Below are 18,076 nucleotides of genomic sequence, written 5' to 3' on the forward strand. Positions count from 1 at the left end.
AGCACAAACAGCCTTTGTGATTTGGAGAGCTGTGAAACTCTTAGCATGTGGAATGTGTGAATCTTTTTTATGTGGAGAAAAAATAATCAGAACTATGGAGACAGACAGAATAGGCAGTTTCCCAGGGCTAAGTGGTGTGTCCTTGCTGCCCAGTGGAATTCTACTCACCCATCCGTCAGCGTTTGTTCAGGCTATGCTTGATCTTGATTTTTATTTTTTGACCTTAATACTTTAGAACTCTAAGATAACTCGTGAGATTCCTAAGGTTTGTTTGTACTGTTCTAGTGTTTTGCTTGTTCCAGGTTATTCTATGGGAGAGGATTGGCATGTCTGTATTTTGAAGTACGCTGTAGGGATTTAAGATAAAGGAGCTTGTTTTTAGGTGTCCAATCCTTCACGTTAGTAAGGACAGCACAGTGTTCGCTTAGCATCACAGGCTAAAAGCCCAGAATTTAGGAAGCTAGGAGGTAGGCCCAAGCAAGTAATTTTTTTCAAGTGTGTATTACAGAAGTAATACAACTTCTGTAACTTTGCAGAAATAATGAAGTTAGTGTGTCAAGGATGTGAAGTTAGTGTGTTAGATATTCTCCAAACTCTTTTCAGAGGGCACACTGTTCAACACAGTGGTGTTGCATGGACAACCCCTCCTCACTGGATTCACCACTGAAGAGCAGTTGTGGTCTTTCCATCACACATTACCGTGGGTCACTTCAAGTCTTTGTACCAGTTACAACAGCTTATAATTATTAAGAAAATACTCGGTTTTGGGGTTTAGCTTATTTGAGTGAAATTTCAGAGTTGAAAACTAGGTGGTCATAGAGCTCTGTATGGATCAAGCTGTAAGTGTTTTGCAGGCAAGGAGTTGTTCTTAGCTCCGGAAATGAGGCTGGTTATGTATTCCACTGCTATTCACTGCCTAGCACTGATTGCTGATTGCAGAGGGCTGACCCTCATCTCCGCAGCTCCCCTTCCAGAATATTTTTAGTCTTTAAGGATATTTTTTTTTCACCCACTTTATTCAATTGTTCATTTGTCCCAATTATGTGGACATCTGCTTTTAATCTTGGGAGTTCCTTGAGGCTTCTCTCACCTGACTCGCTCCTGGCTCTTAGAGGAACAGGGCTCAATCACTCTTCTGTGAATTAATCCACATCTTTTTGCTAAAGAGTAAAATTATTCCTCTCTCAGGACTAGTCTAAATTTTATAGATCTGCTGAAATGCTACTGGTATTTGCTCGTTACAAACCCAAGAAGTCTCTGCTCTGCTTTTGAATCTCCATGAAATACAGACTCTTGAAAACCCTCCGTGTAATTACGGACTAATGCTGCTTTACTTCTTCCAGCCTATCTTCTGTGCCAACATATCTTAAAGGGACATGTTCCTCCTATACATTATTTATTATCCTGTTTTCTTGATTGTTCTTGTACTCAAGAAAAGCAGGGCCCCCGTGCTAGTGGATTTGATCACTCATAGGGAATGTGCATCATGCCCCACTTCAAGCTTTCTGGGATCTGAAGGGGAAGCTGTGTGTTTATTTCCCTTCAGCTAGAAGAAGCAGCACAAACTTTTCTTTACCAAAAGGCTTCCTTTTAGTCCTTATTTATTTATTTATTTATTTATTTATTTATTTATTTTTTCTGTGCTGACAGTGTGCTTGAAACTTTTCCAGTTTGCAGGTAGATGACCTGCTCTGTTCAAGACTCCTTGGAAAGGCATTTTTTTTGTTCTTCTTCCAGAACACTTGTTGTTTTCCTTTGTTTATGGTGCAATGTCTTTGGGTCTACCTGCCAGCTGGAGCACGACTGAGAAAGGCATCTTGCTGTTGTTTTGCAGATGCCTCATCGCCTCTATTTGGCTCTGCAAACTGATGTCCAAGATTCCCTGTTTATGTAAAAGGATGTTTCAGCTGGGTTTAACTTGAAGCGTCCCTGCTGGATCTTGTGCACATTCATGTGCTCTCTGATGACTGCTTTGATAATATCTATCTGAGAAGCTGTGTGTGATGTGTGTGTTTGCTGTGAGGGGGGGCTGGATGCTGCATTTAGGTCAGTTGTGTGGTTGGCATGGAGTTTTTTTTTCAAAATCCCAGGTCTCTGCTATGTAGAGCACTTTTACACTAAGGGACACTTATCTAGTTCAGAATAACAGGACTGCCAGTGCTATATAGCTTGAGACCATGGGACAGGAAGATGTTATCGTGGTGAGAAATAATATAGTAATGAAGGTCCCTTATTTTCTCCTGCTCTCTGGATTGACTAGAACAATTTGGTGAACTTATTCCTTAGGGACAGCTGTGATACTGCTTTTTTGACCTCCTCTGGCAATAGCAGTGACACCAGCTTCGTTATCAGAAAAAAGCTTTCAGCTTGTTCAGTCCTGTACATCTACCTTTCTTTAGCTAAATAAAAGTGTAGAGGAAACAATGTCCTCCTGTTTAAAATGGTCTCAGTACCCTTGGGGGGAATGGAAGAGGCAGAGGGGAAGGGCCAGGAATGGGACAGATGGGATGCCTATGAGAAATAAGCCACTCACCGAAGGCAGCACTGAATGACAACTGGAAATAAGCTGAATTATCTGCTTATAAACAGGAGAGATTCTTAGAGCTAACTCAGAGCCATATGTTTTAGTTTTTTTTTTTCAGCCCTCTGTGTGCGTAGGCCTTATCGTCGTCATCTTGCTGTCATCTGCACTGTATCTTTCCCCTTTTCACAGTTACTTGTTCTATCTTGCTTGCAAGGATAGTGTAAGCTCTTCAAGACAGGAATTATATTGTACTGCATGTATTTTACAGCACGCAGCACTGTATGACATTGTCTCCATGCTTTGTACGGTTGTAGTATAAACAGCAAAAACAGTAGTGAGAAGGTCCTTAGGGCTTTGACAGGTTGTACTGGATTCCCTTTTTGAGAGATGGAGTCTAGCAGGGTGTCATCATTAGAACTTGTTGGCAAGACTGTTTGGGGCGGGTGTGTGTTTGTTTGTTGGTGGGGAAGGTTATTTTTTTGTGTTGTTTTTTTTTCCTCCCCCTCATTCTGTGTTTTTTGGTTTTGAGAAACTCAGCATCTGGCAGGTAAAAATTCTTTCAGGTTCTTACAGCAAATGTTGATAAGCTCTCTCACACTATTTTTGCAATAGCTCATGAGATTGTATTTCCTGCGTTCCTTAAATGCTCTCAGGACTTCTGCAATTCTTTTGCTCTGGAGACAAAACTACAAAATTATCATGCTCAGTGTGAGCCTGCAGTGAGCTGTGTGATAGGTGTGAAGCTGCTGCTGTCAGCGACCCAGCTGTGAAGCAGCCCTTTGGGCTGAAAATCTCAGCTGGGGGGATGTGCGTGATGGCTCCTGACAGGCTCTTGCTTGGGATTCCTTGGTCCCTAGGGCACTACATAAGAGTGCTGCCTGTCTCTCCGTCACTTTTCAGTTATCAGTGGAGAGAGAATGAATATATGCATTCTGAGAGACAGCACTCGTGCCAAGCACTCTGAGGAACAGATTTTGCAGCTCATGTGAATGAGTTACTATGAGCAAGACGTTCTCAGTGTCTGTTTCCGGAGAGCAGATAGATTTGCAGGACTGAATTTGGCGATAAATTTTCCTGGGGAACCTATAATAGTTGCATATTTCTACACTCACAGATGTGTGGTGAACGGACACAAAGCCTTTCTGTTAAAGTCCATTTGTTGCCTCTACAGAGCAGACTTGTTAGAACGGGAAGTCTGTCTCTTCATTATAATCGAAGTTTCTCCAAGTCATAGCAGAAAAGGGATTTCAGTACCACCTGCCTACAGAGTAAGGGCATATATTTTGTATGAGAGCTATGGAAGATATGGGAGGGTGGATAACTCAGATCATTTGTCATTTAAAATTACACAAATTTTGTCCAGTGCCTGTAGATTGCCTGTAGCTTGATGTTTCCAGTAAAGAACTGCTTGACAGCAGGAACAGTACTCATATCTTCATCTGACAGGCAGGTTCTGTGAAGTCCCAGTTTTCCCAGAGTTGTTTCTTTGCAACAAACATTGCAACAAGTCCTAGCCTGACAAGTATGCTGATTGGGATGGCTGCTGTTGAGTAAACAGCTGGAAAAAATGCATATATTAATGGGAATAACACACCGATTCCCACTGAAGCTTGTACCTGTTGCCAATATATTCGAAAATATAACTTTTTTTCCCACATACTTGAGAATCTTACAAGTGAGGAGATGCTTGGATGAATCCAAACCCTTGCAAAGAAAGAGGGGGGGAAATATCATAAAGAGGATGTTTGGTAAGCAGGACAAACAGATGAAGTTTGCAGTCAGAAGAGCAACATAGCATTGAACATAGAAGGCAACGTTTATGTTTGATGCTGCGTATGATAATACATTCCACTCAGGAAACTTATAATACTGTTTTGATGACAGCAGAATCTAGAAAACGTGCCATAACATAGGAACGTTAGCACTTGATATCAGCACAGTGGCAGCACAGGGTAGTTCTCTACAGGTAAGCCTCCCCTTCTATATAGCCGAGCTGCACTCTGCTCTTGCTGTCTGAAGGGGAGCAATTGCATCTTTCCTATGCAGTGTGGTCAGATTGTGATGCTGCCAGGAGGCATTCGCTGTGTATCAGTGCAGTCTTTGCTTCTTTACTATTGCTTTACATCGTGGAAACTACATGTTGCAGCACATGTGGTCTGACTGCCTGATAGAAGACCTTTATATAGCTGGGTGTATCTGTATGCCTTCTTAGAACCTTGAATGCTGAAAGGCAACGCGTTTGCCATAGAGCTGAGATGCCTTCAATGATCATTAAACCTAATTGCATATAAGCAGTGTTGATAGCTAATGAGCCTGAAAAACAGACATCTGAAATTTTCCAAAAGGTGAACTCCAGAAACCTGGCAAATGGTGTAAGTGGTAAGATGATGTGTATCTGAGTTAGCTATGTTTATGCTGTTTCTCTGGGCTAGGTTTGAATGTATTTTCCTCTGTCTAGCTTTAGGTAATAATTCTGCTTATGCTTCCAAATTTTTATTAGTTTTTGGTGTAGTTGTTAATGTTACTAATGCAAATTTGGACACACATGCATGATCCCAGCTGGAAGTTAATATCAGGCTGTTGTTAAGATACGTTGAATGTATAAATTTATTCTTGGAACAGTTTGAATAATTTAGGGAGTAATTGAAAAGGATGAGATCCTGCAATATGCTGAAAACTGATCACTCTCATGTGGATTAGAAGGTAACAGAAGTAATTTTAACTTGATCTGTTTGGTTTGTGATACAGTTTTCCTACTCCCTGGTCCACCCCTGCTGTCTGCATTTGGCAGTGCAACAAAATAGATGTGTAAGTCATTGCGGTTCCTAAGAACATCTTTAGGGAAACTCCTGTACATGAGTTCTTTGGGGTCATTTCGCCATAACTTATTTCATCAGTTGGGTATTTTATAGATGATCATTGTGTTACTTTTGGGACGCTACAGAGTCTTTTGTTTCATTTTATTTTCTCCAACTGTCTACTGTTTTGTGTTTTTTTTTTTTGTTTGTTTGTTTTTTATATCTGTGGTATGTGACGCTTACTTCCTTCTCCCTGTTCTTGCATTTCTGATCACATATTTCTGCTCTGCTTTAGTCTGAATTCTTGCAGAAGTGAGAGGGCCCTCGAGTCAGAATCGTATATTGTCTGTCTTCCACCGAGGGAAGCTCTGGAGCAGAGCTTTCTGTAATGCAAAGTAAACACTCAATGCTGAGATCACTTTGAAAAACATCTTTCTCCATCATTCTGGAAAATGGCTTATTTGTGCTTGCTGAGTCACTCTGGGTTGGAATATATTGGAAAAAGAGGCAAATAGTGACTTATCCACAACAGATGTAGTGGGTCTATTTACAGTCTTTTGCTTACAATCTGCAATGTGTATATAAAAGAGTAATCTCTTGTCATGCTTGGTCACTTGCCGTAAGGATTGGATTTCCTGCAGCTTCTGTAAATGTTTTGAAGAAAACTGTTTTAGTAATGTGTAATTGGCACCGGGGATTCAGTAGAAATGCAGGAGAAAATAGGAGCTCTGGAAAAGCATAATAATGGAGGAAGCTTAGTACCCATTGGTAACTTCATTTTACTATACTCTTTTTTCTTTTTAGGAATTTACATGTCATAGTCTCTTCCTTTTCTGTAAGGAAATTTTTTGGAACACACTAGTTCCTCCAAAACAGTTTTTGATGTCTCAAACTGTAAGAAAACCACTGTTGCATACGTGATGGCTTCAGTATTCACTATACCTTTCCCTGTATTACAACCTCATTTGGTTTTGTTCTAGTTTTAATGAAGCATTTTGGCATGAATCTAGACTATGTGCAAATGGGAGATCAATTTCAGAAGAATGTTTTGCTTCCATCCATTTAAACTTACAAGACTTTGTATTAAAGTAGAATAAAGTAATGTAAGTTTGAGGAATGTTTTATCTGTCCTGGAAAGATCTTTAAGAAAAGATGGAACAGAATTTAGGCATTTATTGTCTTGGGGATATTGGAAGAAGTTTTGTGTTCGTTCTTAGGCTGTAAAATGTTGTGGTGTTAAAGGAAATTTTGAGGAGCATTTCCAATTGTCTTGCTAAGAACATGGCCAACAAATGTAAAATTTCTCATAAACTGGTTATACCAAGCTGTAAAAATCAGCAAATGCCTACAGCATGGGATGCAACAAGATCCTATTATAGGATTCTGTATCCTTTACAAGGTAAAATCCCTTAAATGTCTCTGCATTCCCAAGAATAGCAGACAGCTGAAAGCCTTATAGTTCTTCTAGTTAGTTTCCTTTTCTCTCCTTTTTAAAAATAGTAAACCTGAGATCTTGTGCTGTTGTGTAGTGTTGAAACCATACAGATTCCAGAACTTTAGCCTCAGAGACTTGCAGTAATCTCATGTCTGACAAAATGAATCCCATTGCATTTCATCAAATAAATTGGACAAACAGTAGCTCGTCAATGCTACAGCCAAGCAGTGGGCATAAAGTGGTTTAGCTCAGCAATCTCTAAATGCAGACCTAACATTAACGTAAAATGATGAAGCTTCATCTCTGCTGAGGAATTCTGGCAGTGTTCATTCGTTGCCGTGATGGAAATCCTGGAAGCTGCTCAGTCTCTGATGTGCTGTGGTTCTTGCCAGTGCGACTGAATCAGGTGAGGGAATACTGGTTGTTGGTTTTGTTCCTTCTAAATTTCTCCATTCTGACCAAGACTGAAAAAAGCAAATATTGGAGCTGCACGCATGGCAGAACCATGCAGCATTGAATCTCCTTTTAAAACAGCCGTGAGGTTCTGTTTCAGTGGTTTGTGGATCATCACCATCATAATGCGATTGTACTGATATCTTTTAAACTAATTAAAAGTCTGATTTATTATAACAGAGCTGTCTTGAACTGTCTGGCAATATGACCTACAGGAGACTGTGCAGAGTGGAGCAAGCAGGCCCTCACCTTTCTGAGAAGCCAGTTTGCCTTTACTTTGATCTCAATGGTACGAGATGGGTTCAGTCATTCAGCGATTCTCAAATTCACACTCCTCTTTCAGTGGACATTGACTTTTTGGTATCAAGTTCCATCTCCAGCCACTGTCAATTCCGTAGCAACTTCCAGACTTGTTAGGCTGGAAGTAATCCGACTGCTACCTTGTGATGCTTGCATTTTTAATGGTTTCTTTTCCTTGTGCCAGTCTCTCGCCCTTGCCCCCAGTTCCCTTAACGGTTGCTGTAGCATCTCAGAGGCCGTGAATCAATTCCACAGTGTGACAGGTAGAGCAACAATATATCCGCTTAAATAAAGGAAGGCAAAGAATGGAGTTCATGGTGTTAGCAATGCTTATTGAAGGCTTGAATCTCCCATGCCATCTGCATAGCGAAGGTTATTGAGCAGTTCAATAGAGAGCTCTCTTCTTCCCAAGAAATGTCTACCTAGACGAGTTTGAACAAATACTAAACACATTAGCTGGAGAGTTAGCACCTTCCTTGGTGTAGTTATAATTCTGCATTTTACTTATTTAATTATTTAATGTTGAGGTACAAGGAGGGCAAGGGTTTTTGAGGGAAGCTGAGTAGCAACTTCGTGATCTCCTTAAAACCTGTTCTAACAGCATTCATGCAGCCGTCTCTGCAGTGGGCAACACGCTGTGTTTTTGTATTCTGCCCTAAAAACTAAACCTCCATTTATACCAGCAAGACCTTTCTAGGCTCACTGAAGCACCATGTGGTCTGAAATTACCTGATCAGACTGAAAAAGCGACTCGTGGTGATTGATGCTTATCTCTGAAGGCTTCCTTACTTTTTCCTTAAGCACCTTGGAGGGCTTCTGCACGGCTATTTACAGCCTGCCATTGTACGCCCTTCCCATCTTCCCAAATACTAGATTTCCCAGCTCATAACTCTAAGCAGCGGCTTTATTTCAAAGCAGAAAGGGGCCTCAATATGTGGCCTATTATATCCATATCAGCTTGCCTTACTCTTTTCAAGCAGCTATTGTGTTTTAATAGGGCCCTGCCTGGCAGGGGGAGTCCTTAATTCCTGCTCTGTAAGAATGGCCAGCTTGAGTTACAGCAAACTGCAGGATGCTGCTCTGATCAAAAGGCCTCTGTTTTAAGAGATTCCCCTCCCAGCCCCCATTTGCTGCTTTTGTTTTTAAATCCTGGGCTAATAATTCAACACAGTAAGGTCATTTTAGCTTTTGATTTGAAAGCTTCAAGGTCTTAAATTACTGACCTAGCACAGGAAAAATCAAGGGAGGGGACTCTAAAAAGATAAAGGGATTCCAGGTAATAAAAAGCAAACACAGCAACTCTTTTTATCCTTTCCTTCTCCAGAATCTGTAGACTGGTCTCAGAGGGTTTGATTTGATACAAAGCAACATAAGAAGGCCTGTTTGCTGCCTATCTGAGCTGTGTCACAGGTGCTGTGCTTCATTTCCTTTCAGACGGTACTAGGGATAATCTCTGTACCACCTGTACTAATGCTGCCATGAATACAGAGATCCCTGAGCCTACACCAGAAAGCCTGAAAACAAATCTCTAACATTTGTGTCACTCCTTTCTCTCTTTCCGCTCCCCTCAGCTGAAATAAACTTGAGTGGGTGAGACAGAATGGATTGCAAAAAAAAAAACAACCCACAAAGTCTGTTTGCAGTGTTACATCACCCAGTCGCACCAAAATGTTAGGTGTTAATGATTTCCTATCTGCCCAGTTGTTAAAAAAGGATTTTTTTCCTTAAGGTCAGCCATCAGGAATAACTGTCGGCATCTGTTTCACCTTAATACCATTAACACATTTCAAAGGAAGTGCCTAAAAAGCACTGTTAATTTCATTAGAGGAAGATGTTGATTTCTTTTAGGTTAACTTCATTGTCCTGAATCTTAGTATCTCTGGAATTTCACAAAGCACTTGGTACAACAGCTTTGCGTTGAGGAATGCTGATATTTCTCTGCTACCTTCCAAGAGTGATAGCTAAAGAAATAATCCAATGATTGGTCTGCATCTTGCACGTAGCCTAGTAAACTTAAATAGGTAAGGAACAGCAATCTTACATTAAACTATGCTCATTCAGTAGTACTTTATTCATCGTAGCAGTATATCTGGGATTTTTTTCTCAGTGATGCCTGTTATTTTAAATGTTTCCCCTCTCCGGGCTCTTTCCAGGCAAGGTAAACCTGACTTTGCTATTTTGGAGCAAAACCTTGGGTAAGTGTGATTGGTCGCTTCGGGATGCTTTGTGCGTGGATGAGTTATTTAACAACAGAAATTGCCTGAGCTTTAAGGCCTTTTGAATTCCAGTATTTTCTATTGCTAGAGCTAGTTCTTTGTTACCCATTGTACCGTAGTTTCTAATCCTAATACTCCTGATTATCCCTACTTACTGTGCTTTGGTTCACACCATGAAGCAGACTTGGAGCTCGTGACCTGGGTTCCTTTCAGATGAACTAAACTGAAAGATGTGTTCCAACTGCAAATGAGCATGCAGTCCAGGAGACCAAACCAGAGCCAGTCCAAAGTGTGTTTCAAGAAAAATGAACCCTGAAATACCCACAGCGTTGACATCAGGTCCTCTGCAGAAGCAGCATAAGCCAGCAAAGTGAGCTTTTCCTCCTTCATCCTGCTCTTGGTGGAAAATGAAAGCAGTATGGTGTAAGCTAAGGAATAACGGTCCCTGTTCCTTGCTTTAGTAGAGAAGGGGCCTGAGAACTCATTCAGTAACCAAAGGTGGCACCTGCTAGGGGGACAGCGGGGCGCTGGCAAACTTCTGTCCTTTGCAGGGCACGGGGCTCTCTCTGCATTGTGCATGTTTGGCTTTGCCCGAGTTCAGCAGGCAGAGGCTAACTACTGCAGTGGGTTTCAATTGGGATGTTACCATAGCATTCTGGGACTTTTACAATCTATTTAGAAGTCCAAAGGTTTGAAAAGAGTGCTTGAAAGTTTCTGAACTCTGGCAAGTTGCCGAAATGTAATTACACAAAAGACAAAGCCTTACTGAAAGCAGCTCTGTTTGGAGAAGCAGCACCTGAGTGCGAGGGTTCCCAGCACAGCCATTTCTGAGAGCTGGGGTTGTTTTATCAGTCTCTTCCCAAAACTTTTTTCTTCTTCTCCCATGCACGTGCCATCCCCCAAGCATGGACTGGGTGTGCTGCAAGATGCAGCTTTCTCAGCAGAGGCATCGGAAGAGATTTGATTCCTTGGGTTGGCTGCTCTAGGGCACATGATGGAAAAGAGTGAAAAAGGAAGACCTTTAGGTCCCTACTGCAAAACCTTCTTCAAATTTTCAAAGTTTCCCATTGAGCAAGAACCTTGCTTTAAACCTGTCTCATCTTTCCACAGAATATTCTCTTAAGTGAATGAGAAGCTTAGCACAGTACCTTGTTGTGTAACAATTCTTGTGTGAAATATGAGTGTCTGCAGTAAACTGGTGTTAATGTTCAACTCACTGCCTGGTCTCATTTTTTATTTCAGACAAACATAATCGTGTCATTAATAACTTCTGGTAGTGTTCTTATTTGTCTACACTGTTTACTGGTAAGGTAGAGGGCCACGACAGCCATTAGTTCTGCAGTTGAAGACTTTGAAACTTTCTAAGCTTCCTTCTAGGAGGATTCTCTGCAAATGGCCACGCTGAATGCCTTAAAGCGGGGAAAGGAGGAGTTAACCAGATAAGTGAGGAGTTATTTTCCCAGCTTGTATTTCTAGGTTCACAAGCCCGCTTTCAAATGAATGAGGACAAACTAACAGCTTGTAAAGATAGCCTAGTTTGTAGGTCTTTCTCCTGCACAATGTGCTGCTGAGCTATGGCCACCTGACTTTGCTGAGGGTATGAATTGTTCCGTGAGAGGAGGACAGATAGAGGAAAAGCCTGAGCAATCCTAAGGGAGGAACCTCAGCAGCTGTTAAACTTGCTGAAAATCTTTGAGCTAAGTTTGTTGCCTTGCAGTTGATATCTTGCTTACTTAAACCATTCCTCTGGGAGGGCAGCTTCTTTTATTCCTGTGTTCAAAAGAAACTGGAAAAGACATCTGTTCAAGTGTATATTAGAATCAAAGGTAATGTGTTGGTCACACTGCAGACATGCAGTTGAAATAACTGCAGTAGGTTTTGGTAGTCACCATTCCTTTTGTTTTCAGCAGAGTTTACCTGCAGGCCATTGCTACTTGCCACATGAATGATAACTTCATCTCTGGGTGATCCTTAAGGAACAGGTGGCAGTGTTAGATTTGTACTGCCCCTCTATCCACTATAAAATAATTACTCTAAGTATTATAAAATACATTAGAAATGGATAGTTCCTGTCCCTGGTAGTGGTGTTGACCCTGCCTGAGAACAGACCTGTTGATCTCGGTGGGCTGCTTGCTGGATAGCTCCACTGTGGGCTGCAGGAGGCGGCGCTCTCCTTTGAGCTGAGCACTTGCAAACTATAAAAAAGAATGTATAATTTCTGAAATGCAGCATCTTAACAGAGATAACAGTAACTCCTGTGGTTGCAGACTTGAGTTTTGGGGCAAAACCCTCCCATTGTATAGTTAAATGAAATGTTATTGCAAGAAATGAGGAACGAAAGAAGCAATGGACCTCTTCTCTCAACTAGCTGACGGCACTTGGCTGTCAGTACACGCAGGTGTGCTGTGTTCCAACATATCCACCCACTCTTATAGCCGAGTAAGCAACAACAAATGATATCATTCCCTTCTGCCTGCTAGCTTTAGAGCCATCCCGTGCTGAAAATCCAAGTGCCTTGAGTTTTCTCTTATTAGGACTAAGGAGTAATATAGCAGAGCTGTCTGCTGTGAGCTAATAGTATGTTAGCTTCATGTCTGGAACTTTCCCTTATAGATGTGCCAGGATTTGCTTCCAGCTGGTGTAGGTACTGTAGTTGTTCTGAGCAATATAACTTGGGTACATTTAGATAAATCATCGTGCAGCTAACCTCCCCCTATTTCTTTCTCAGATTTAAACTTTGAGTATTCTTTCTCGTTCCCTCAGGGGTCTGTACAACCGTACTCTTGCCTTCATCTTTTTTTCCTCATCCTATATATCTCCCTTATGTGTCATCTTTCTGAAAGCTGCCTTCTTCAATTACACCAAGCTGCTTCTTTTTCATTTGTACCCTTCTTTTTTTTCCATCAGCCTGTCAAATCATCAACAAAACAATGCAAATAAGAAATCAAAAAAGTCTTATAGGTTGTGGTTTGGGATGAGATGATCTGAAATGCCATTTCCAGCTTTGTCACAGTTGCTTTGTGGGATTTAAAGCAAGTTTCTTTCCCTTCCTCTGTACTTCTTCCCTCTAAATAATGAGCTATAACACTTTGTAGTGAATATTCTTCACTTACAGTGATAGTCATGGGAGCCCTTTCCTCTAATTTTGGGATATTTTGATCAGACGCAGGTTCTACTTATTTACTTAAATCTTTTGCTACGATGCCTGTGCTTTTCACTGGCTTGCACAGCACAGGTACGTGAGTAAGGCTTCATAAATGTGAAATAATCAATTTGTTCATGATATTTACAGAAAAAAAAAGTGTTCCTGATTTCCAGGATTCAAGGATGAGTGTTTTTTAATCATAATGTGGTTGTACTTATTTTATGTGAGTTGCATTCCCTTCAGAATAGGAGGGCTACAACCACTCCACCCTCCCATCCTCCTAAACTGATAATATGGCTTTAATTTTTGCTATCTCTGGTATAATTCTCTCTGAAATGTGAGGCCCTTTTCTATGCTAGGCAGCATAAAAAGGTGATTGAAACTAGTTATATGTAAGAAGATGATTTTAAAATTGCAAACTGAACGGGCTCCCACTGACCACTGGATTTTTTCTGTTGCGGAAATGCTACCTACGGAGAGGTTCTGCTGTGATGAAAGATAAGCTTGTATCTTTTCATTAATTCTCCACTGTGCAGGCAAGTTAAGCTGCTGTCCCATGTGAATGTTTTTAATGATCTCTCTGGAGTGTTTGAAAGCTTTTGTCCCACTTGCATGATTCAGAGAGAAATGCGCAAAATCCATCTTTGAGGCAACCCTGTCATTGTACCTTTGGTATATAATGTTTGTATTTGCATTTCTATTGTTCTTACATGCTGAGCTCCACCATACCCAAAGGAGAGCTTCTTACACTTCAGAGAAACCTTTTTAAGACAAATGTTTGCCATAAGAAGTTAGCCTGAAGTGCTTACAAGTCAAATATGAGAAATTTGTACTAAAATCCAAGACTTTGAATATCAAATTGACTCTCCATCATAATGACCAGCTACTATTTTCAAAATGCGCTGGTGCAAAGTGTTATTTAGGGAGGTGTCAGTCTAGTTTTCATGACAACTAAAGCAGATTTTATACATTCAGTACAGTCATGTCTCAGTCAAGTAACCTAGAAATAAAATCTTGAGACTTCTGTTGAAGAAGTTTTTTGTTGTTATTTTGTGGCTTCGGGGAAAACTGGTGAGAATAACAGTGAAATTCAAATGGTGCTAAAAGAAAAGGCATCTTCTGGTCAGACAAACAACAGTAACTCTTAGCCACTCATTTTCCAGTGGATTGGTCTCAAGAATTTAAGTGGCTCTTGGACACCCCTTGCTGGGATTCTTTAGAATGAATTTTACTTTGACAAACCCTTAATTCCTATAATTAAGTTTCAATGTGTGGTTTTTGCAAATAGTCTTCTCTCTAGAGAACAGATGGATATAAGCTTTAGAGATTTGGTTTCACAAAATATAACTGCCAGTGGTTTTTTGCTACTGTTCCAGCTGGCCTCAGAACATTCACATTGGTTCAGCTTTCTAACGTTTTGTTGTTTTTACTTTATCTCCACAGTTTTAACAGTGTGCGTCAAGGAACACACATTTTGTTCCGTGAGTTCAGCTTTGTCCAAGCTACCCCTCATAACAGAGCATCTTTTCTTCGGACCTTCTGGAGATGTTTCCGAACAGTGGGGAAGAACGGAGGCAAGTATTCCAGCATCTGCTGCTATCTTGTTATATTGACATCAAAATTGTTAGCTAGGCTATTAGTGCAATACAAATACTGACACTGCACACTGGCTGAATGTTCTAATGCTGTAAAAAGGGAAACGTCATCACAGTACCCTGTGGAATATGTGAAAATTAGTATAGGGGCACCTTTTTGCCTGTGCTCCTTCCATTACAGAACAGCATGTTGAGCAACAACAGACCGGAGGGAGGACATTTGTGGGACTATGCACAGGGATGCAAAGAAAAAAAAAGTGCTGAGCGTCAGTGGATGGGAGTGGGATAGCAGTTGTGGAGATATGCTTCCTACTCTGTATTCAGACGGAGAGCACTAAATGCCCAGTGCTTTGACCATGAGCTCTGCAGGAGGTAGGAGTTACAGTGGTGTTGGGCTGTAGGGTGGTGAACACAGGCACCTAAGCTGTGCCTGAGCTAGTCCTGGAACATCTCCTAGATCACATTACAGGACCCTGATGAGTATGGAACAGGGACCACTGACAGCTGTGTGACCTCTTCCCCAACCCCACCCACAAGGAAAAAGATTCAATGCCAAAATAACCATTCAGCACTGTACTATCTTGTCTAGCTATTCTTATGCTGTACACTGTAGATTAGGTATTGGAGAACTGGCCAGAGTTCAAAATAAACTCATGTAACTACATGGAACTAAAATTAAGTTTTGGTTTGGTTTTTAGTTCAAAATTTTAAGCAAACATACTAAATGTTGTTGTACAAATATGAATTTTAGTGGTGTTTGTTTTTTTTTTTGTTTGTTTGTCTGTTTTGTTTTTTGCTTTTTGGTTTCTTTTTGACTATGAGCCTCAGTTGTTTCAAGCTATTCAGCCTCACTTCATGTAGCAGGGAAGACTAGAACCATCTTTGTACATACAGATAAATACTCAACTTCTAGCTAAGCTTTGCAAGGTTTCTGATTATGATGAACAGTTTCCAAGAGTATAAATAAGGAGATGACTTTTGACATATCTGTTTTAGATCCTTTGAAATTTGACAATTGTAGTTAACATGACAAAATCTGTAATTAGCTACTGAGGTGACTAGGTATGCTGTCTGTAACACCTTCTTGCTAGTCATAGTTCTGTTATGTTCTAAATCATTTATTTTGGTTTAAGGATAACACCTTTAAGATACCAGGTAAATACTAATCTAATGAGTATGCCATGAAGACATCTATGATGTAAGGTCAGGTCTTGGTCAGGAAAGATAGAGTACAGATTCCTGGAACAGGTTTCTGTAGTAGAGTTGAGAGATGACAGTGAAGAAGTCATCCACCAGAACTGCAGCTTGTCAGTGGTGAACTTTGTTGACTAAATGAGAAGCTATGTGATGGAAGGTACCAATTGTTGTACTTCCAATGCAAGTTCTCACCAGACTTTGTCTATCTAACATCCGACCTGGCCAGATGAAAGGTAATTGAATTTGTTAGAAAGAAACAAAAAGCTTTGACTACATAATAAGTCAATACTCGGAGCAGTTTTATGTGAATATGGAAAAGGTCTTGGATGAAAATGTAACCACCAAGGTACTTCGAAAGGAAAGGGAGGACCATAAGAACAAAAGCTCAGGTGAATGCTACTATACTCTGGTTATGGTTTTAAAAGAGCTTAGGATATATTTTTCTGACTTCAAAGTCCAGTGGCTGTATTTCTTAGTCTAAGCAAATACAACATGTTTACCTGTATATTTATACATTGTTTATATATGTTTCCTTTTAAAGTTAATTAGAGGTAGAAATTAATCAATTTTAGAGAAGTTGCTGACAAGATTTCCAGCCATTCAGTCCAACTTCTCTGGTTTGATATCAGTAATTACAATCTCGAATCTTGCTTTTATTCATTTTAGTTTTACTTGCTCTGAGCTTATTGTCCCTAATGCATCATGTAACAGGCATTCATTTCTTAAAGGAATTACTCGGTATCTGCAATCAAAATACTACACTTGTGCATAAGAGAACTCAGAACATCCATGGTCTCTTAAGCACTAAACTCAATTTACTAAGAAGCAGCTGCCACCTAACCTCTGTAACATGGCAGATGAAAGACGATTGTTACCACTCTCATGCATAGGCTAGACCTGGATATATTTATCAGAAATAAGACGTTTTGGGGGTGAATGCAGGAAGAAATAATGTTATACAACAAAATGACAGCAATCAGAAGTTAGTTCGGTGATCCAAACTACAAAATATTTCTTGTTAAAATAGAAAAAGTCAAATTTAAGTGATAACCAAAGCAAGTAAGACTCTCAGCTTGGAGCTTTCCTTAGAAGCATGGCTGTCAGAGTGTCTTCGAATTAGATTATTCCAGAAATTAGTTGTTTCTTTATGATCACTGAAAGAGAATGCAAGACTGCACGTATATATCAAAGAAACGTAGTTATGAGTTTGCATGGAATCATAACTCTACCTAAAGACAGTTTGTTGCTACAGCATGTCATTTTACATTGATACAATTAGGACAATTTTAACTTAATTATGTACAAGAGGTAGAAAAGTTAAGAGTCCTGTTCAGAAATTTTGTTTATGGTAATCCTACACCATGCAACTGATGACAGGGCAAACAACCTGCCAGTTCTGGAATTAGAAGCAGTATTGCTCCAGATATCCTGGAATATAGCTTTTGAGAAGGGAACTAGTGTCTCTCTACAATTGGTGCACTATGTCAGGTGAATGGAAAGTTTCTGTTGTTGTTTATTCCTTTGCCACAAATGTGTTTGGTGCCAGTCATCCCTTTCGATCCTTTTCAGTTTCATGCCAGACCTGAATTTCTGTTTTAGAAGCAAGTGGATGGCTTTTTCTTAGTTTTCTCCATTTGTGGTGGGTACAAACTGCATAAATGCTGTCTCTGAGGATATAGATCAACGCAAACAAGAACTTGCATCAAAGTTTGCACTCTGGATGAAGCAAGAGAAAATAAGATTAAAGATGCCTATGAGACAATGTGATTCCTAAGTGTATAAAAATCTTAAGAAATAAATAAAAATTCCCAGTTCTGAGAATTTAATTGGGATTTTAGAAAAGCAGACTATTTCACAAATGAGTGAACTGACCGACTAATCTGGCTGCTAATTGCTTCTGCTCAATGCAGTGAAATTCTCCCTGTAGGGTTTATTACTTGATCTATAATTCTTGAAATAAGCATGTCTTGATTTTGGTGCACTTTGTTCACCAAGCAGATGCATCTAGCCATGAGTTCTCAAAGGGTCAATAAGAGAGATCTGAACAGGAGCAATACTCAGAATCAGTGCATGTGCAGAACCCTATATACACTAATTGAAATGAACTAAAATTATTGTTTCCCTTGGCAGCCTGTAGATACTACCCTTCTGCTTAATTCCTTATCCTTTTGAATTAAAGGCATGTCTTGGAGAAATGAAGCACCTTTTATATTAGGATTTTGTATGTTAGCCCTGATACTTGATCAGTTCTAGTGACGTTGCTCATGTGTTCTGTTGTTTGGAGACTGGATTTATTTTTCAGTTTGTCTCCAAATAGCAAGGAAAAATCACTAGCTTCACTAACTGTGTTAGCAACATAGCACACTTCAAAAAGTAAAGAAAAAGTTTAGGAAAAGAAAAAGGAGGAGGATTT

General features: G+C 40.1%; 1 protein-coding gene across 1 annotated transcript in view; it reads left to right on the forward strand.

The window, feature by feature from the left end:
* The window catches only part of CSTPP1 (centriolar satellite-associated tubulin polyglutamylase complex regulator 1), a gene marked incomplete at both ends in the record, with an annotated part of 77,118 nt that overhangs the window by 11,433 nt on the left and 47,609 nt on the right, over nucleotides 1-18,076 (forward strand). Inside the window, one exon of the mRNA XM_084288380.1 lies at nucleotides 14,315-14,445. Coding sequence (XP_084144506.1) covers nucleotides 14,315-14,445 — 131 coding nt within the window. The remainder of the gene's footprint in view (nucleotides 1-14,314; nucleotides 14,446-18,076) is intronic.

Source organism: Netta rufina (genome assembly GCF_964035555.1).
Source record: "Netta rufina genome assembly, chromosome: 5".
In the NCBI taxonomy this organism is placed as follows: domain Eukaryota; kingdom Metazoa; phylum Chordata; class Aves; order Anseriformes; family Anatidae; genus Netta; species Netta rufina.